This window comes from Acanthopagrus latus, chromosome 2, assembly GCF_904848185.1.
Source record: "Acanthopagrus latus isolate v.2019 chromosome 2, fAcaLat1.1, whole genome shotgun sequence".
Taxonomy (NCBI): domain Eukaryota; kingdom Metazoa; phylum Chordata; class Actinopteri; order Spariformes; family Sparidae; genus Acanthopagrus; species Acanthopagrus latus.
The window spans coordinates 24,738,899-24,760,018 of record NC_051040.1 but is presented as its reverse complement, the minus strand read 5'-3'; the positions used below and the strand labels follow the sequence as shown (position 1 = coordinate 24,760,018).

The following is a 21,120-nucleotide window of genomic DNA, read 5'->3' as shown; positions in this document are numbered from 1 at the left end:
AAGGACTATTTGCTTACATGTGTTTTGGTGATGACTTTACTGACTTTTGATGACACACCTGACTAGTTAACGTTTGTATGGTGAGAACACATAAACTGACCAGAGGCCCACAAGTGATACAAGTCTGCATTTTTGCATGTAAAATGTGGGAAATCCAGTAGAAGTGTATGACTGAAACAGGTTCGCCGTTAATAATTACTCTAATGAATAAACTGCTGAATCTGCCCAATGTAACAGCTGGTCAAAGTTCTCACTTTACACTGACCACCCGTATCCTGCCTGTGCATCGGTCTTCGACAAGTGCAGTATTGCCTTTGAGCCCTTTGGTCATATTGATATATAAGTTTAGGTGTATTTTTAGGAATTGTAAAAGCAAAGATAAATCAAAAGTAGGTTGCATAGTATTGGAAGTTAATAAAATCAGGCTTCAGGTTCAACAGAGTGTATTCAGGCGTAAGTGGTAAAATGGAGGATCCCTCGTCCGACAAAGTGACCGTCAACAACCCAGCAGACCTCTCCATCATAGTTGGGTACTTCATCATGGTGATTGGTGTCGGCATTTGGGTGAGTGCACCTTTGTTAGTCTGAATTATTATTATTAATCGTGAGGAGATTCTAATGACTGAATAAAGAGTGGAAAGGAGGAGAAGACACAGATAACATTTGCACTTGGTTTGCCAGAGTAACAGAGTCGTCCTGTCTGTGTTGTAGTCCATGTTTCAGACCAAACGTGGGACAGTTGGAGGGTACTTCCTGGCAGGACGCTCCATGACCTGGTGGCCGGTGAGTTCAGTGTAGAGCTGGACCAATAAATATGTGGCCCGGTTGAAGCTTATTAGCTTATTAGCTCTTATATGTTGACTGATAAGAAGCAGGAGTGCAGAAATGCCAGTGATGTGTTGCAGGTAATTCAGAGACATTGTTGCCATTCCATAATGTGTCCACCAGAGGGTGGTGACAAGTTTATTTTTACACTTTAAAATGTCCTGATCAGTAAAAGGTCATTGTCATTGTCCATAGCCGCTTATCCCTTTCCAAGGGGTTGCGGGGTTGTCTCAGGGCGAGGGCAGGGTACTCCCTGGACAAGTTGCCAGCTCATCGCAGGGCCCTCACTGATGAGCAATGTGGGGTTCAGTATCTTGCTCAAGGACACTTCGACATGCAAGTCAGCCCTGTCCAGAGCCGGGATTTGAACCAGCGACCTTCCGATCACTGGTAGACCTGCTCTGCCCGCTGAGCTACAGCCTCCCCCCCCAGTAGATAAATATATATATATATATATATATATATATATATATATATATATACATATATATATATATATATATATATATATATATATATATATATATATATATATATATATATATATACATATATATATATATATACATATATGTGTGTGTGTATATATATATATATATATATATAAAAATCACTTTCAATTTTCAAATCTGTATCCATCTAACAAAATCCGTGTTCAGGCAAAAATTGAAGGGCGTTGAGTTTGTCAAGGTTGACACCATTCTGGTCACATCCTGGATAAGGAGCCAAATCTTTTGTTCAGGAAAGGGGCAATATATGGCTCCATTTTAAAACCTTTATGAAGACTTTTATTTTATTTTTCAAAAACGGTGGATGGGGCACAAGATGTGTCACAATGCACTGGTATGTCTGTTTTGTGCATTTGTGGTCATAGTCCTCACACTGTGTGGCTTTGCTGTACTCCTGTAAGTCTTAAATTATCTCAGTTTGGTTTTGATTTACTGTTGTTGGGTTTCTTTTTTTTCAGGTTGGTGCGTCTCTGTTTGCCAGCAACATTGGTAGTGGTCACTTTGTGGGCTTGGCGGGCACTGGGGCAGCCAGCGGCATTGCTGTGGGAGGGTTTGAGTGGAATGTAAGTCACTCTGTGTACTCACAGCTGGTACAAATCTTCAGTTCCCATTCATCGACACTGAATAGATGCATAACAGACTTGTCTCACGGAGGGCTAGAAAATGATCTAACATGTCATATGTTATTGCGTGTTTGTCTCATGTATCAGGCTCTGTTCATCGTTCTGCTGCTAGGCTGGTTGTTTGTACCTGTCTACCTCACAGCTGGGGTGAGTCGCTCAGGCTGTTTGACCATTTTCAGCATCAACATGTAGGTTTTTCAAGTGTATCATTCACTGAAATGTGCTGTGGTTTCCTGTGCTGACACACATCACATGAAATTAGGTGATCACCATGCCCCAGTACCTGAAGAAGAGGTTTGGAGGGTCCAGGATCAGCCTCTACCTCTCCGTTATCTCCCTGTTCCTCTACATTTTCACCAAGATCTCAGTGAGTCATCCTGCAGGACAGCGCACATTCAGAGAGAACATGCAGAAAGAGCTTCTTTCTTCATCCCTTCACTTCGTCCCTGCTTGCGTCTCCCCCCAGGTGGATATGTTTTCAGGAGCTGTGTTCATCCAGCAGGCGTTAGGGTGGAATATCTACGTGGCCGTCATCACCCTTCTGTTAATAACAGCTTTGTACACTGTCACAGGTATGTATGCACATGTGTGTATTTGTATCCACGGGACCTGGTCCATAAAGTTATCTATGGCTATTCTTTTAAAGGTGCATTCCATTGATGTGACACAAGGCTCAGTTTACTAGTAGCGATGATATTGCTCCTCGTTACACCTGAATTTGATGTGATGATCATGATGTCATAGTGATGTCATCAGGCTTGGATACTACACGTGTATAGCCTAAACCAGAAGACCCCTGCTACAAACTGAGGTTGTGTGGTTTGGAAGGTTTTAAGGGCAGAGATGGTTAGATAAAAAGTTGTAATTTGTTGCGTTGCCGTTCTGCCGTTTTTACTTTGACCACCAAAGGGCCTCTGCTTCTTCAGAGTGTCTCTTGTAAGTTTATGTAAGTGCACTACAAAGTCACTGAACTGACCCTTTAAGAATGACATTTCTGTTTATGTATTCTAAGGTGTGTGTGTGTGTGTGTGTGTGTGTGTGCGTGTGTGTGTGTGTGTGTGTGTGTGTGTGTGTGTGTGTGTTACCCAGGTGGCCTGGCTGCTCTGATGTACACCGACACATTTCAGACCTTCGTTATCATTGCCGGCGCCTTCGTCCTCACCGGCTTCTGTAAGTACAACTTTGTAAAGCATTTCCACATTTTGATCCTCAAATAATTCTTCCTTTCGTTCACACGGCACATACTTTATCTTTTTCTCGGCCTCTGTCAGTCCCTGCAGGCCTGTGGCTATCTTCTCTCACAACAGGAAAGAGATTAACTAGGTACTCAGCAATCATTCATTTCGCTGCTGTGGTGTACAGTCTGCTGACACTGCATGGCTGCGAAACTCTCTCCCTCCAGCCGACAAAACAGCAGCCTCCTGCTCACAGCCTCATTGATTTTGTCATAAAAAGGGTCAATACATATCAGTGTAATCCCGGTGCAGATTACAGCAAAGTCAGAGAAGGAGGCAGATGAGATAAAAGTGGACGAGAAACCAGTGGAGGGGGAAACCACAGCCACCTCCTTTTGTGAATCAGTGGTGCGTTGAGAACATTGTGCTGAATCGGCAGCTGACTCATATCTTCAGGCAGGAAACTATCTTACAACAGGAGAGCTCTGGACTACTGATTGGGAAAGAACAAATACTGTATGCTTATTGTTCCACATAAATCAGACTTGTTTATATGGTAATATAATAGGAATTTAAGGCAGTTTGGTTAAATCTGTAGGTGAATTGGTGAATGACTGTCATGAAACTATGCTTCTGGGGACACCTTTTGTATTTACTTTCTATAATTCGCCTGGAATGACCCTTTAAATGACCAAGAAGTCCCCTTTTCTCCTTCTCACTTCAAGCCTTTGCTGAAGTGGGAGGCTACAGTGCGCTGCTGGCCAAATACAGCTCTGCTATTCCGAGTAATTTCTCCTCCATGGATCCCCGGCGCTACAACATCTCCCCCGACTGCTACACCCCCAGACAGGACGCCTTCAGCCTGCTGAGGGACCCCACCACCGGGGACCTGCCCTGGCCTGGAGTGGTGTTTGGGATTGCTATAGTGGGAGGATGGTACTGGTGTACAGACCAGGTGAGTATCTCACTCAGTCTTACCCTGTCAGTTGAAATTCAAAGATAGGAAAAGGGCAGAAAATGTCATGAGGACTGCTCATTGTTCCAACACCCACTAATCCCCAGTAGTCCAAAAAACGTCCCACTGGACCGAAAGCCCATTCGTCCGACAGGCCGTTATCCTGAAAACAAATTCCCACTGCTCCCAAAACTGAAAACACACTCTCCTTGGATTCTTTTGGCCTTGATGTCAGGTTAGGGTTAGGGTCAGTCTATTACGGGTGAAACCCCTGCTGATTCAGCACCATGGACAGGGCCAGCAGTCACTGAACTAACAGCTGCAGGGGAGGCTGTAGTGGGCCTTCAGAGAAATGGGCCTCTCTTTGTTTTGTTGTCTAGCAGGACATTTTTCAGACAATTGAGTTTTGTTGGAACAATGCATGGAACCAGTCACACAGAGAGGCAGTAGCAACGCTTAATGTAAAGACGTGTCAGCGAGAATCTTACGTTTTCTTACCCAAGTGTACGTCATTATTATCCTTAAAGAAATGTGGAATGAATGCAGTGGCTAGTTACAACTAGCTGGTGAGAAAGGTAAGCTCCAACTAATTTACCCCCTTTTTGCTGATTCCTGTATTTGATAAATACACAACTGGTGCTCCAACGCCTCAGCGTTTGAATTAGTTGTACCGCATAAATAATGCAGCAGCTGATTCCAATCATAACAGGGAAAACAGACTAGATAGATGTGCCTAGTTCAGCACAGAAGCTGTAACTGCAGTTTCTGGCGCAAGTGGAGGTCACGTATTTTGATATGGTAATACTGTCACATTAAAGACTAATTAAACAAACAAGAAAGCTGAAGAAGAAACAGTTTGTAGTTGTGTTTTGTTGTGTGCTGTCTCGCATTGTTTTTGGAAGTGTTTTCGAGGTTAATTATCAGACTAAAAATAATGATCTGTTTCCTAGTCGGGCTAAACGCCTTCAAACTTCAAACCCTTGTTTTTCAAATTCATTCTTTCTGCTCCCTGCATTTGCAAGGCAGTATGGCTCATTGAGAAAAACTACTGCAAGTAATGCACCACTTAAACCTGGCTAAGGTAAATCTGATGACCTGGTGCAACTTTTGCCATCCTTCAAATTTAAAAAACATGAACATTAAAATGTCTCTCTGCACACGACCTTCATCACAGCCATGTACAACTTTAGTAAAGATTATCTGATTGAAACATTGATGAAACCCGTGGTTATTTTCTCACAAACTCCCCCCCCAAATTCCACTAGATTTCTTCTCCCTGCTCTTTGTATAAAACTATGAATATATATAATATAAATACCTCTCACAAAATAAACCATGCTGTCTTGTCTTGTAATAGGTTATAGTCCAGCGGTGCCTTGCAGCTCGTAGTCTGACCCACGTGAAGGCCGGCTGCATCATGTGTGGCTACCTGAAACTGCTGCCAATGTTCCTCATGGTGTTCCCCGGCATGATCAGCAGGGTCCTCTACCCAGGTCGGTGGCTGACATTTGTCACTCATCACTAATCCATCCATTCTAAACATGGTTGAATAAAAACAATATAAAAGCTAATATAATAGCTCTGCAGTAGACACCATTCTTGTGAAGGTGTCACGAGCAGGCTGATTTTCATTGCTGTGTTTAAAGCCAAAGTCTGTGTGTGTGTGTCTGTGTGCTTGTTCATCCACCTGCAGATGAGGTTGGCTGTGTTGTCCCCGAGGTGTGTAAGAGAGTGTGTGGGACTGAGGTGGGCTGCTCCAACATAGCTTATCCTAAACTGGTGGTGTCAGTCATGCCCAATGGTAAGGACACATAACAATAACGTATACCTTTAAAAGAAAAGAGGAGGAGAAGTCTTATCTTACATGTTGTTGCTCCTTTCAGCACCTCCCTCTGATCTTCGCTCTGTCCTCTTCTCCTTCCTCTCTGTGCAGGGTTACGAGGACTGATGCTGGCTGTCATGTTGGCTGCTCTCATGTCCTCTTTGGCCTCTATCTTTAACAGCAGCAGCACTCTGTTCACCATGGACATCTGGACTCGCATCAGACCTCAGGCCACCGAGCGCGAGCTCATTATTGTTGGCAGGTATATGAACAGTGTTATGGTTAAGAACTTAACTGGACACATTTCTTCTGCAACTTTTCCCTCTGACTACTTCCTAATATGCCACGGAGTCCTCTTCATGTTACTACGATGATACTCCATGTAAAGATGATGGCATTTGATATGCTATGGTTTGAGTGAGGCGTCAACTAAACTACGATTTTTGTTTTGCATAGCTGTTAGTTTGAGCTTAGAAATTGGCCTATTTGATGATCAACACATCCATAATGTTCCCCATTTGCCCCCATATTATAAACTAGACGGTACATTGTCCTAGTAAAAGATTTCTCCAAAGAGTGACCAATGAAATGCCATTAAGTGCAAAGAATTCCTCAGACTCACCTGAGGACATAAATGCTAAATTTAAAGTGCTTAATACCATGAGTTTAAATTAGACCAGTTTGACCAGTTGGTTAACTATGAATTGTCCTCTCTTCGTTAGAGTCTGGGTTCTGTGCATCGTAGCCATCAGTATCTGTTGGATCCCCGTTGTTCAGGCGGCTCAGAGCGGTCAGCTGTTTGATTACATCCAGTCAGTCTCGAGCTACCTGGCTCCGCCCATCGCCTCAGTCTTCCTCCTGGCTGTGTTTGTCAAGAGGGTCAATGAAATGGTGAGATGACACAGTACTATATGGTGACATAACTATCATATTAAGAGATATTATCATCCATGAAACACCTACTGAAATGATATAAACAGAACATTTGATTCCCCATATGCCCTCACCACCAGGGTGCGTTCTGGGGCCTGATAGGTGGCCTGCTGATGGGTCTGTGTCGGATGTTGCCTGAGTTCTGGTTTGGTACTGGCAGCTGCATCTTCCCCTCCAACTGCCCTTTCTTGGTGTGCGGGATCCATTACCTCCACTTTGGAATCATACTCTTCTTCTGTACGTCAGTGCTGGTGCTGCTGGTCAGCTACTGCACCAAGCCCATAGACGACCGACATGTAAGTGCTCACGGGCGGTCAGGAGGTCCCTTCCCAGGGAAAGCCTGAGCAGGGAATGCTTCAGTTCTTGGATCGTGGTGAATTATATACACCAGTTTGTCTTTTCTTCATCACTTCATGGTGAAAAAGTAGATTATGGGGAAAGATAGGAAATCTAGTAAACGTTTAACTCATTCATCCTCCCTGTTCTCCTCCCTACGTGGACTTTGTTGTATTTTATGCTATGTCCTCTGACTCGTCATCAAATTAAAAGTCCTCTGCAGGGGGCATGTCCACTCTGTCCTCCCTGAAATCTACTCCTATGTGCACAGACGCATTGACTCACTGAGACCTAGGACCACATACGTGAGTGTACATTTCAGTACTGTCAGAACTTATATGAAGCTTCCTAAGACAACACCTTCACTCATTAAGCGTCCATGACATGAAAAACATTTTTGAGGGCCCTGATCTGAAATCAGGTGATGCAGCATTTAAATGAAAATCCAGTGTTTTCTGCTCTCCTGTTTTCCTTTCAGCTCTATCGTCTGGTGTTCAGCCTGCGGCATTCCAAAGAAGAGAGGAAGGATTTGGACTGGGAGCAGGAGGAGAAAGGGAGAAGAACCCGGAGAGAGGCTGCGGAGAAGATGAGGGAGAATGACAACAGTGATGCAGGTAAGAAAGGAAGTCACATGGACAGATGCACATACACTCACGGAAAATATTCACTCATCCCTCTTTACCTCAGTGGCTGAAGAGGAAGGGAAGTCTGGTATCTGTGGTCTGGTTGGTCGGCTGTGTGGCGGGGGTTCCCAGGCTCAGGAGCAAGAAACACCTGAGGCACCAGAGGAGCTGCCTGACATCAGCGAGGACCCGGTGTGGAAGTACACTGTGGATGCCAATGCTCTCATTATGATGGCTTTAGCAGTTTTTATGTGGGGTTACTATGCTTAACAGTCCTATTGATTCTAACTGAAAGTGGATTTTAAGAGTTGGTATCTTGATGAGACTAGATTTAATCAGATTGCATGGCACATATTAAAAGTGCTTTTAGATAAATACAACAGTGTTGCCCTCTGTTGGTAATTACTTGTCATTGCACTCTAAATCAAAGGATTTTGCAATTAAAAAATAGGTTCCAAATAGGCAGTCATTCAAATATACTACCAACAGTCTGAGTTCTGCGAAGAGTGCAAAAGGTTTTGATCCTTCACTGCATTTCTCTAGTTTAGAGGAGCAGGTGTAATGGAATCTAAAAATGTTTTATCAGGTTAGAAAGCCATTACTGTATACTATTACATGTTGATTCAATCACAGTCAATCTGTGCCTGAAATCAGAGGTGTTAGAAGAAAAAGTTAGAATTTGGAAGCCAGGTAAAATGTGAACTAAATAAAACTCAAAACTTGCCCTGAAACCACACCTGCCTTAGTACTACATCAGACACTAAAGAGCAATGTAATGACAAATTTTCAAACTCTCATTACTACTCATGCGCTCATGTTGTGGGATAATGTGAATTTCTAGTTTTTTCTGTTAATGCAGTCTCTGATTAGTTTTTACCTGTGCTTTTTTAAATTACTCAAACATGAGATAAATCACAAAACTGCCTTCAGTCATTAACAATTATTTGGTGATTCTAGCTTTAAAAAATATAAAGAATTGCTTTGTTTCTGTTCCATTTTGTACATCTGAAAGCAGTTTTGGCCTTTGGTCACTCTAAACTCAGCTCTGATTACATCTAATGTGCTTTGTTACTGTCATTGTCAATGTCAAATGATTAAATCAATCACAGTAAAATGAATGACTTTAAAGCCATCATTGGTTGCTGGTTTTTAATTATCAGACACCACACAGACCAGGTAGTGATTCAGATTTCCAGTTTTAATCATCACTTCTGTTTTTATTTAAGCAGATATTTCCCATTAGCATTGTACATGTCTGGAACCTACAGAGTTCTCCCAAGACTACCCAACCATCTTCCAACCTCCATGCAGTTTCAGCATCATTCATCACATCAGTTCTTTAATGTCCAGTCTGTCAGCTTGCAGGAGTGGGGGAGTGTAACAGCGAGGGAGAGGAGGGGAGGAGAGAGAGAGGTTTTCCAAGAATGAAGAGTCAGAGCCATCACCAGGCACTGTTCATCTTACACTCCCACACTTAAGAGTTATGGGTGGATCCAGTAGAGTCTATCGAGCATCTGAAATCTAGCCACTTACAGGGTCCTGTGCAACTCCCAATACTCTTGATCTGTGAGGTATCTGACGCCTCAATCTCCTGCAGGGTGGGTAAGAGGTAGGGGGGCTTTTAAGGCTGGAAGCTGGTGTAGAGAGTATTTCTGCAGTTTGTGGTAGTTTGTTTCACCCGCTTCAAAGCATGAATGACGGCTTTGGCAAACGCTGCCCTCTGCCGAATAGGAGGACGGAGGGGAGAGGAAAGGAAGAGAGCTGGGGGTTAAAACAAAGATGGGAATATTCGAAAAAATACATCTTTGCAGGTTGAGTAGGGTGACAGGCTGATACAGGGAGAACACAGTCCTCAAAAATAAAAGCAAATACAACAGCAAACATTCTGACACACACCCCAATAAAACAGCCAAACAAAAAAAACAAAAACAAAATAGCAAACAAGCAATTCAATCAAACCATAAAAAGTGACATCAGGCCTTTCCAAAGTGACATCAAGTTTCTCTTTTTAATCCCATTCAATCCCACTGGTCTTTATCACTTCAATCCATCTCCCAGAATTCTCTGTAAACCAGAAAGTATTCGTTGGCTCCTCTTTATGTCTGGTCAGCAAGGTTAGGGTCCACTCTGAAACAATGACAAGAACAGCTCTCAGTGGCCAGTGAGACTGGCCGATAATATGAGACTGTGCCTGTCATTAACCAATGGTATGGCTACTTCAGAATTATCGTCAGTGACACAGGCAATGATTTCAGCAGCATTATCAGGGGACTAATCAACATAGTACAACGTTACAGCACATTCAGAGATATAGAAACGCATGGTGCAGGACAGGTACAAATGGTAATCTTGTACAACGGAAAATCAAGTTTGCTTTATACAATCACATTTCTATAGCAATGCTGAACATTCGACCACTGAAAACTTTTACATGTGTTGGACTCAGTACAGCTCATTCCTTGAAGCACCATTGTACAGCTAACATGGAAGTTTGTGATACAACACAGAACATAGAACAAGTATTGGGAACAGTAAGCAGGCTCTAGGGCATTACATTTCTATGCGTCACTTTATGAATGCTAATCTCAATCAAATACACTGCAAAGTTTTCACATGATTTACCTAACAAACCATGTATGGAGTTAGACAGAAACCCGATTGAGTGAGAGGCAAAAAGAGGGCTGACTGACAGCAGCAAGAGGGGACCCCAACCCTGGTATGCAAACTTTTAAAAGGTGCCACTGTGGAACACAGTGGGGGGGAGGGATTCTGGAACGCTTGAAAAAAAAAAGGGGGGGGGGGGCAAGGAGTGTCACACCTCTCTTCCTTCTTTACCTCTCAACCTCCCTCCACTGAGGGCAAGTACGAGAAGGGAGTGCTGGAGCAAAGAATAGCAACAGTCCTGGAGTGCAGATTCCTCCTTATACTCCTCTGAGCAGGTGAGAGGGAGAAAGGAGGCGGCAAACAGGAGGAGATGAGAGTTGGTATGTGTGAGGTGTACCCTTTCCTCTCTACCTGGCCTCCTCCCTCCTGTCCTCCCTCTTGCTGCGAATAGGCTGAGAGCCGTCAGCAGGCTGCTGGACCCAGTTGTTATCATGAAGCCCAACACGGCAACCTGGTGTGTCCTTGTCTGTACGACGGCAACACATCCAGTAGGAACGTCCATAAGGCAGGTCGTGGTGGTAAGGTTTGGGGTGCCAACGGCACAGGGAAACATCCCCGCGCTCATATTGCCGCTTACACTGCTTGCAGGGATCATCCCTATAGAGAGGGTCTTGATTCCAGCGTGAATCCACTGCCCGCACCCCATATGTCTCAATCAACACCTTGAAGTAGTGGCAGGTGCACTTGAGAGCTGCCAGTGAGCGTGTCGGCAGGTAGCTGAAGATGTTGACCATGATGTGGTCCGGCAGCAGCAGCATGTACTGGCGTGGTTCAAGGAGGCGCTGAATCTGGAATCGGATCTCCAGGAAGTCATGGGACACGTGGCGGTAGAGGCGACACAGCGAAGGGTCTGAACAGTCATCCCCAACACTGGGAGAATCTGGTCGAGGTGCCCGCTCTCCTGAGCCCACTCCCACTCCAGTACTGGGGCCGTTATTGTTGGCACAGTCCAAAGAGCACATTCCTGACCCGCTGCCAGTCCCCATTCCTTTTACATCCTCCTCTGGGCCCCGAGTGGGCTGAAGGAAGAAGAGTTGTCCAGGAGGGGGATCATCTGATGAAGGGTCAGTGGAGCTACCCACACCCCCACCACCCCCTCCCCCACTTGGTATAGCAAAACACACTGTCTCCTCCTGCACATTCTCTGTACTGTCCTTGCCATAAAACACACATTGGTCCACAGCACCTGTCACTACCACCTCCACGTGGAAGCCTGTTACTCGCTCCCGTCCCACACCCACAGCTTTCTTCTCCCCAGAGGAAAGCTCCTGGGTTGGGTCTGGGCTGCCACAGGCCTGCCTGTCTGAGTGATCTCCATCTTGTTTGGGGGCAGCAGTTGTGGCGGCAAGCAGCAGACTACTGGGGTCTCTAGATGAAGGGCTGACGAGTTGGTAGAGGTCACAGGTGATTTTCTCTTTGGCCCTGGCTGCTGCCTGGTTACTTCCACCGCCACAGCTCATAAACATACAGCGGGACCTGCCAGCTGGCTCCAACTGAGACCGCGGGTCCAGATTTGACACTCTGAAAGCTATCCTAACCTCGCCGTGGCTGTGGCTGGGAGGTGGAGGAGGGGTTACAATGCCAGACTCCCCTCCTCTCCTACACTCCCTTTCTCTGTCCTGATTAGAAGAGTCTGTTCCAGGACCAGCGCCCAGATGCAGCCGATTCTCCAGGTTCTGGGACTCAAAGTGCGCGATGGCTTGGGCAACCCTGCATGACTCCTGCTGCTCCTCCAGCTCCTGGTCTGTCTGGATGGGAGATGTTGACTCTTCTGCCTCTTTGGAGGGCTGGCTATTTGAACTGTCTGACACAAACACAACAGGACTGGGGTCTGATACTGTGCCCCGGAGTAGGGTGTGCTGGTGGGGGTTAAGGCCCTGACTGTGGGGGGTAGTAGGAGGCTGGTGTTGGTTCCCATGAGCAGCCACAATTCCCTGGAGGGCCATGGCGGTCCTCTGCTCAACCAAGGCAACCATCTCTGCCACCGACAACAGATCTGTCTCATTCACCCCGCCTAAAAGTGTTTCATCAGGGCTTTGAGGTGTAGGGGAGGAGTCATGGCTGAGGTGAGGTTCTGACGCTTGGGAGCGAGTTGGAGGGTCATAGGATGAGCATCGTCTTCGTCGTTTGGCTTTACTGCAGTCAGTTGCCCAGTTACCTTTAACCTATTGAGAGAGAAGTTAATTCAGGTTTAGTTGAAAAACAAAACAAGATCTCTTACTAAAAAGAAAAATCATTGGTGCAGATTGTATTTCAGCTCCTTACCTTCATGGCGCTGGGTCTAGGCTGGCCTGCTCCACTGAACTGGTGTGCAACAAAGAAGGCAATCTTCTCCTTGGTGTTGCCTGGCTTGATGACATACCAGGTGTCTAACAGCACGCGGCCATCTTCCATCTGGGATCCGGAAGAGGGTGGAGAGGGAGGGGCTGAAGAGGGTGGAGGTGCCTGGCTTTGTGTCAGGGGGCTGGAAACAAGCTCAGGTTCAGGTGGAGTGTTCTCTGAGCCCAAATCATCCTCTTCTCCATTCTCTTCCTGCACCCCCACTATCATCCTCCCATCTTCACTCCCATCCACTGTCCTCCTGGCATCTGGAGAGGGCTCAGCCTTGCAGAGGGAGGGGGACCCTGTCCCACCTCCACCTCCACCACTGCCTCCTGAGCCCGGGCTCCTTGCTTTGTTCTGGGAGTAGGTGCCAAAGGGACGTGGGCACCACAGACGGATGTGGGAGAAAGTGTCTCGGTCCATCAGGAAGAGGACCCCAGGGGCATATCGGCATCTACGCAGGCCAGCAAACACCCAGAGCCAGAGCTCTCATTGTCAGCTCCCTGTCCCAGTGCCAACCTGATGGGCACTGTCTGTCACCAAGTTCACCAGCAACACTGGGCATACAAACTGCATCAACAGGAAAGGGACGATGAGAGGAAGAGGTGGAGAGCAGCAAACAGGCAGGGAGGCAGGGAGGGTGGAATAAGAGAAAAGAGAAAAACAACAAAGTTATATGTTAGCTCAGTCACTGAAAACAGAGTTCATATCTCTACAGCAACAATGCTTGTCAGGTTCAGTTCAGATAATCAATGACCAATTGAGGTTGTATTGAATAGTTGCCTCGAGGTACAATTCAGACAGTGTTAGAATTGTACACCAGCAGCCCAGCTACCAGACTTGGGAGAGCAGAACTATGGTCGTGATACTAACTGAACAAAACACAACTGGCCCGCCTTCTACTTTGGCCAAACTCAATTAGCAATTACATTTGTTACTGTGTACTAAGATCATCTCCCAGCTTTGGAGCCTCTAAATCAAATTAAAGGGATTCCATTTCAGGTTTGGTGTCTGCGGCCTGCAGATGAAAGGGATGAAAGATGGAACACAAAAGCTCCAAATGGACTCTCCCCCTCTCTCCCTCTGCTCCTCTCCTGCATCTCAGTGCTTCAAAGAGGACTTGCTTAATAGGAGGCAACACAGGGAGGAGCATGTAGGCATATGCTGGACCTATTTTTAGCAAACAGCAGGCGGGGGTGGGGCAGTAGTGAAACTACTGAAGCTGTCCACCCTGTCTTCACCCCTTTCTCCCTGCCAAAGAGCCTATGCTATAGGCTAGGGGGGAAAGCCTTTAGTCCAACCAGCGTGCTTTGCTTCTGCAACTTTGCCAGCTGTAGGGGTTGCCAGGAACGTGCCGGCATGCTTAAGGAGAGGAACAAGTGGCAATGGAGCAACATGTTTGGCTCACAGCTGATCTGAAGGCCTCCTCTGCATCTGAAAACTGTTTGGTACCACAATTACGCCTCACCTGTCAGTCCTGAGTTTCTCTCCTTTACTCCTTACACAGTTACTTTTAAAAGGTGTATTGTAGGATTAAAGTGGACACGACTTCTCTTCTCTTTTCATATCAACTTCTGACTCTAAACAATGCAATTTCCCTATCAATTTTATAGTTTTATTAGTCTAGACAAAAACCACAAAACATCACTGACTACAGTCAAATATTTAGCTGGTTTGATTGAAAGAAAAAGACTACTGAGAATATCCTTACTCATCAGCTAATACATATTCAACATCAACACCCAGATAAAACCATATATTATCTGGAAAATTTTGTAAGCATGAGCGATAATACATTGGCAAGCACAACATCCAGAAGAAACAGATGAAATGATGAAGGTGAGTACTCACTCACCTAAACAATTATCAATTTATTTAGCCTATGTACAGTAGTAATAGGGCTGCACGATATGGTCGAAAAGTGATAGTGAATATTTTGACAGACACAGTCATTGTGATATAGTTGATGTTTATCATGGATGATTACATTTTACATCACAATTTTCACTGTCATAGAAAAACTACTAAAATCATGATGATGTGGCATTTCTCCTGGTCTCTGCCAAACATGTTTTATTACATCTGGAGTTTCTGAAGTTTTGTTGGCCAGAGCATCTATAAATATGTAATTAAAATTCTGTTTTGTGACAGATTTTACCTTTATAAAATAAATACTGTTCTTGCAATTTTTATTATTTTTGCAATAAATTATAATTAGCCCTAAGGCACAATATAGAGTAAAACTGATTTTATATTGACACACAACAAATATTAAAAAATCACTTCTCTTCTTGCCCTCTTCTTTCACTATACACAATAAATGACAACCAATTAGGTCCCATGTCTCTCTGTGGTGACTCTCTCATTCTCCTCTACAGATCAAGACATATAGTCAGCTCCATACATACAGATATATCAATATCTATGGTCATCTCAAGTGAGAGCATCTTTGATTAACTTGTCCTCTTATCTTTGACAAAATTAACTTTACGGATTACCTGTTACATCTTTCGAGTATGGCAGCAACTTGTAAAACTTATGCATCAGTCTGCATTATCGGAGGGTAATGGATTATTAGGACTGGTTCAGACAGATATATTCATACACACACACTAAAAACACATAACAAAATAGCAACAGCCCAAAATAAATCTGGCTTCAAAAGTAGTGTTACAAACGTTCCAAGGTGTCGTAGCAAGGAATGATGCCAATATCAAAGTTCACACAGGGTGTGTTTTGGTGTACAATCCAAACTAGTATTGCAGCACTTGAAAATCCCACAGTGCTTCATGTGATCAGTGCAGAGCTCTTGAAACAATCGTGTTGCATAACACAAGGTTGATCGAAGAGCTTATTTTGCAAATGTCTGATATTTGTTCAGGATTGGTTTCTCTGAGTTTTGATGACACTAAAGTCTGCTTCAGCCACTGGACTTCTTCAATCCACAATTTTTAAAACATGTCATTGTTGTGTTTCTGTGTGACACACTGAATGGGTGGTGCTTTGCACATTTGGACAAATGGAATGGCTCAGAGAGGTGCAAAAAGCAAACACCGCCCACACAGTGTGGTGAACCAATTGAAATGCTTCCTCTATAATCACACAGCAACAACTCAGCTAAGAGCAGGCAGATTATACTGTAGTGAGAAAAAAGGCTAGAGAACCTTTTTAACTGCCCTTTCTCTCCATCATCCCTTGTGACTCTCTAACCACTTTTATTCTCTACCTCCTTTTTCATCAACATATCTTTTCCTTCCTTCTAACTGCATCATGAAATCCATCTCTCATAAGAGACTGGAAGGTATAATATGAGGGGCCAGAAGAGAGAGGGTCCGCCCACTGCAGTGCTCCACTACAAAGTCACACACACAAAAACACTAACAGGACATCATCCACCTTAACAAACTAGCGCAGAATTATTAGCTCTCACTGTCCTTTGAATATAGGATGTTTGGGAGAGAGGCAATGTCCACACTAGAGCAGATAAATCTGAAATCACTGCTTAGATATAAAAATGACTTTGTCTACACAGTGTTTTTGGATCGTCCTCGATCTACACTGAAACTCAAAGAATCTGCAAAGAAAAATCTTCTTCTTCCTCCTCCTCCTCCTCCTCTGTCGGTTGGCAAACAACAAAATTGTGCAGTGCAGCCAACATTTGGCAAGGAGTGCGACACTCACAGCCAGGTTACTGTTGGACTCAGCGGGTTAAATTCTGTCACCTCCTGCCTGCTCTTTACAATCACTTATATTGTGTTTCAAAACACAGTATCTTGACACATTAACTGCTATCAAATTAATAGTTTCAAAATCCTGTTTATGGAATACAGTTGACAGCAATTCATGAACTCTTCCAGATAACCAAGGTGTACAGCAATTTCTGTGCTGTTGCACTGTCAATAAAATCCCTTGGTGAAATGTCATCTGACAATGAAGCTTAATGACAACACTTTCATTGTGGGATCAGGTTCACTGGTATTCAACAAGAGTGACTACAGAGATCTAATGCAAACAGAATGCTGGCTTCTTTAAATTACTATTTAAGAGCACCCAAGCTTTTCTATGCAGGGTTGTGTCATTGTTTTGGCACGATTTTCTGTGCACATTACACACCAGTATTTTCAGATCCTGTCTTTCAAAAGGTTAGTTTTAGACTTCATGTGGCCTTAAGATGACAGCTGATTTCATTTGTTTTGGTTTATAGACTAATTCTGGCACTACTATCTCAATGCTTTTCAAAATAAGCTACAACTAAATACAAGAAAAGCGACCATTAACCTTAGGGCAGATAGCTGCAGTAAAGGTTGAGAAACCTGCTGGCTAATAACAACAACAGCATAAAACAAACAAATAAACCACCACCCACCAAAACAATGAGCAACTGAATAGACACCCAAAGTTACAGATATTGTGATTCTACTGGTCAAAAATCCCACTTAAACCCGTTAAGACCGGGTTTTCTATGTGCAATGGGAATGTGTGCACTCAGCATTTAAACCCAGATCAACTGACTCTGCAGCAGACAGGTTTTTATCACCTCCGCACACTTGGCTATGATCTAAATGCAAGACCCGGGTGAACACACTAAATTCTGACGCATGTCCCACAGCGTGAACTGAAGCGTTATAAACATCTGGTGGAGGCGAATAAATAAGGATACTGTAGTAGTATGTAAAAAAAAACAAAAAAAAAAAACAGTGATCAACATAGGGTCATAACTGGCCTCCATGCTACTGCTTGTTTGGGTTTACTTTAGCTGGTGTAGCTCCCTGTTTCCAGCGCATCCATAATGTGAAACATGGCATCAGTGACATACAACCTAAAGCTTCAAGTAAAAATCACAATCGCCTTGCCTGTGGGAAAGGGGTCAACAGGCAATTTTTTGCAAGTCAACCTGTGTTTAAAAAAAACCTGTGTAGACCAGCCAATTTTAGTGAAAAGGTGGCAATAGACTGTTGTTTCAAGTAACTCACATCCAGACACAGCTACAGAGCCTCTCAGTCAATTTTCTACTGATTTAAGTTAGTACTGAGCTACTTTTACTTTTTTCTTTTCATCTGAAACAGTTGTGTCAGTGAAGGCCTGAGTTTGGTTTTAAGCTTTCTGCCTCAACCTAATCCTTCAAATCCTGCCCAAGCACAGTGGCAGCCAGAGAAATCACAACCACACTACAGTGCTGGGGTCTGCACCATTAGGTATCCATGCTGTCTCACCAAGCAACTGTCAAAAGAGAAGGGGATTCTCTGTGTGTACTACTTAACACTTCACTTCGACATATATAGAATTCTGCAGGTAGAACATGTGAACCTAGATGACACTAGTGACTTTACCATGGTGGGCAGTGATGTTGCTGCTGAAGCTTTTATAACAGAAGGCATAATAAATCAAATCCTACTACAGATTTCTCCATTTTATATGATAAAGGGGCAGTGTTAGGTGGACTGATAGACACAGTAGTTTCGCTGTTTAACCTACGTACAAGTACATTACGTCAATAATACAGAGGATGTCATCCCTTGTCTGTGTGGAATATTCTGAAGTTTTTACAGCATTACGAAAAATGTCTTCATACGCAAACAGCTCACGCACTGTTGTGTCAGTGGCAAATGCTTGTGGATTGCTGCTGCAGTCAAAATCCAGACAACATATTCACACAAATACTGACAGGGTGATACTGATCTGCTCACAAATTACTATCCTGCTGTTTGCATAGTGAGATTGACAGGTTGGTCCCACTACATTAAAACTGAATTCTGCTGGACTGACTCATTTCCCTATACAAATCAAGAGCACTGTAGCATGCACTCTGACAAGAATAATGGTGACACTATGTGAGGTGCTTGTAGTTCATAGTCATAGTGTACCACAACCCTCTTAAACAGTAATATTAAGTTGGACTGGCAAATGGAGCGACAATTCAAAAGCTTGTGACTTTGTGTTGTTCCCTTTAAACCTATTAGCTCACAGGACTAAGGCTAGTTTTACTCAAAAAAAGTAAGCATGAGGATCACAACTCAGCCCCCTCATATGATCCTCCCACACTCTCTTTCACAGCATTTCAGACAGATGACCAAAAGCTGACAAATGACAATGCGGACGAATGCCAAAAAGTCTTAGCTCAATCTCCTTCTCTGCGTGTGTCTGTGAAGACAATGCCACAGACGCACAGCCAGCAGGCCAGCTTTGCGGCACACTGTCAAAAGAACAATGGCGCTGAGTGCATCAATCCAGCAGTCTGCTTAGGAACGTCGTTACATCAAGGGCTGCCTTTCTGTCAGGACACCTAGAGAGAGTGCCCACTGGCCATACAGGGCTGTCTGTATTGGAGTAAGTGTCTGCCTGTAAGTGCTATAACATCACCACGAGTTAGACTTCGATGCAAGCTTTGATACTACGCTCACAAAGGCTACTGTGTCAACATAGTGTATTAACCTAGTTGAACACCTGGAAGAAAGAGGCCAAATCATGCATGGCCTCACAATACCAGCTCTGACAGTTACCTCTATGTGAGTAGGCTACTTCACACACGACAAAACTGATGACTTTGGAATAATGGCAACGTCAGACTTTAATATGCTACTGTCCTCAGAAGAGATATCACTCTAGATCTGTTCATCTTAGCGTGTACATGTCGCCCAACAAGCAACTAATGCGTGCCATACAATGCGTCAATTAGATTATTCATTCACTTGCATATACAACACTCAATGTACACACAGTTCTTACTCTTACTGCATTTCTTAGAGCCATGTAGGTCACCTGATTATCACTTTTCCTGGTTCTGTTTTGGATAACCTTCTAACCCTACAAGACTAGCGGGAAAAATGCCAGCTTCTCCAGTGACATCCAACAAGTGTGGTGTCACAAACGACAAATAGCGGCAGCAACACTGACCTGATTGTTTCGTTTAATTGCAGCGATCACCTTTGAACGTCTAATGGGACGGCTTCGGCCAACCACTAGCTGGTCAAGTTACCCAACTAGCAAACACTTAACGTTAGCTTACCGTCGTAGTAAATTGTTCAGCGTCCTGCTAGTCAAGTGGTCGATTCATATTTAACATTAACTAGACCCGAAGCAACAACACATATAGTGGATTTAACACTCTATTCCGTTTATTTATAGGTGGCTGCAAATAGTAAATAGACGAGCTTGCTAACTGCATAGCACAACTTACCTGGATAATAACATGACAGCGCTTGCTAGCAAGCTAACATGACAAAAAACCATCAACCTCATATTTCGCTAGCCTGCTCACCTTAGCAGCGTCAATCTCCACAGACAGCCTTGTAAAGTGTCGATGACGGGTCTTCCCTCGCCGTAGCTCACTCTAACTAAACCAGTTTGTCTGGTTAAATGCAGGTGACACGAGTTAACTATCCGTGTCCACGTAGCTAGGCTAGCTCACTCGCTTGCTAACGTCGACATTAGCCAGCAGCTACTTTCTGTTATCAGCCTTGTCTAGTGCTGGCTGCTATCGAGGCTTGTGTGCCTGTCAGTTATCTGAACAAAGTCTAGCGGACAGTACGCCTTGTTAGGACTCTGAGCCAGTCGCTCCCCCACTATCCATTTAGAAGTGACACAAGCTTCCACGGTATGTTCTCGGGGATACCAAAATAATCAGTGTCAAAACGGCAGGAGGAGGAAGGCCATCTTGTTGACAAGCAGCTGCATAAGGCCCACAGCCAATAGCATTGCAGAGTCGGTGGTGTGCCCATATATGGCGTCTGCTCAGCTCCCTCCCTCTGCTGCCCCCTGCCCCCCCACACTCACTACACTGGACCACACTGTAAAGTCGCAACATCAAAAGGTCACTGTGTCAAAGACAGCTGGGAAAATCCATACACACCTATAAGGAACATTCCCCCTGATAGTAAACTAATAACAGTCTATTCACATTTTGTCCACTGGGTAATTCTCTTCTCTGCCTTCATAGACTTTATAATTGTGTCCCAGCATTTCCTCATTAGAAATATTTCACAATGCATGTTGGCTGCATTTCTAGCCAGGCTGTAAACATTTCATCATACTTTCATCATGAACTCTCGTTTGTTTTTGTTTTTTTTCAACTGTGCAGCTTATTTGGAAAATTATAATATACTGCAGTGTTCCACTGTTGATATTGACAATGTTGTCCCAGTGTTATACATTTCAATATGATATCAAACTTTCTGTATGCTATCTCTGTTTGCTGCAATGACCCAGTTTGCCAACAGGGATCATTAAAGTTTCATCTTATCTCCCCAAACCTGAAGGTTAAGAAATGAATCACAAACGATTCTTTTTTTCTATTTCTTTTGTATCAGCTGTTATTTTAAAAAAGTATCTTGACA

The 21,120-nt window shown here is 44.0% G+C and overlaps 2 protein-coding genes across 2 annotated transcripts; one reads left to right on the top strand and one right to left on the bottom strand.

Moving 5' to 3' along the window:
• The first annotated feature begins 440 nt into the window (after positions 1 to 440).
• On the top strand, positions 441 to 10,613 carry slc5a2 (solute carrier family 5 member 2). The gene is made up of 15 exons (XM_037124387.1): positions 441 to 564; positions 712 to 783; positions 1,793 to 1,897; positions 2,045 to 2,104; positions 2,220 to 2,324; positions 2,424 to 2,529; positions 3,047 to 3,127; positions 3,858 to 4,087; positions 5,445 to 5,580; positions 5,781 to 5,888; positions 6,021 to 6,171; positions 6,632 to 6,800; positions 6,923 to 7,138; positions 7,657 to 7,792; positions 7,866 to 10,613. Exons 1-15 carry the CDS (start codon positions 466 to 468, stop codon positions 8,069 to 8,071), a joined length of 1,980 nt encoding a protein of 659 aa, XP_036980282.1. The 5' UTR covers positions 441 to 465; the 3' UTR covers positions 8,072 to 10,613.
• On the bottom strand, positions 8,985 to 20,477 carry fbxo46 (F-box protein 46). The gene is made up of 3 exons (XM_037124378.1): positions 20,046 to 20,477; positions 12,731 to 13,357; positions 8,985 to 12,630 (listed from the first exon to the last, which is right to left on the bottom strand). Exons 2-3 carry the CDS (start codon positions 13,208 to 13,210, stop codon positions 10,813 to 10,815), a joined length of 2,298 nt encoding a protein of 765 aa, XP_036980273.1. The 5' UTR covers positions 13,211 to 13,357; positions 20,046 to 20,477; the 3' UTR covers positions 8,985 to 10,812.
• Positions 20,478 to 21,120: the final 643 nt, after the last annotated feature.

Coding starts and splice junctions, on each gene's coding strand:
- slc5a2 (XM_037124387.1), top strand. CDS start 466: ATGGAGGATCCCTCGTCCGACAAAGTGACCGTCAACAACCCAGCAGAC. Junction 784..1,792: donor GCTCCATGACCTGGTGGCCG/GTGAGTTCAGTG, acceptor CTTTTTTTTCAG/GTTGGTGCGTCTCTGTTTGC. Junction 6,172..6,631: donor GAGCTCATTATTGTTGGCAG/GTATATGAACAG, acceptor TCTCTTCGTTAG/AGTCTGGGTTCTGTGCATCG.
- fbxo46 (XM_037124378.1), bottom strand. CDS start 13,210: ATGGACCGAGACACTTTCTCCCACATCCGTCTGTGGTGCCCACGTCCC. Junction 12,631..12,730: donor CTAGACCCAGCGCCATGAAG/GTAAGGAGCTGA, acceptor CTCTCTCAATAG/GTTAAAGGTAACTGGGCAAC.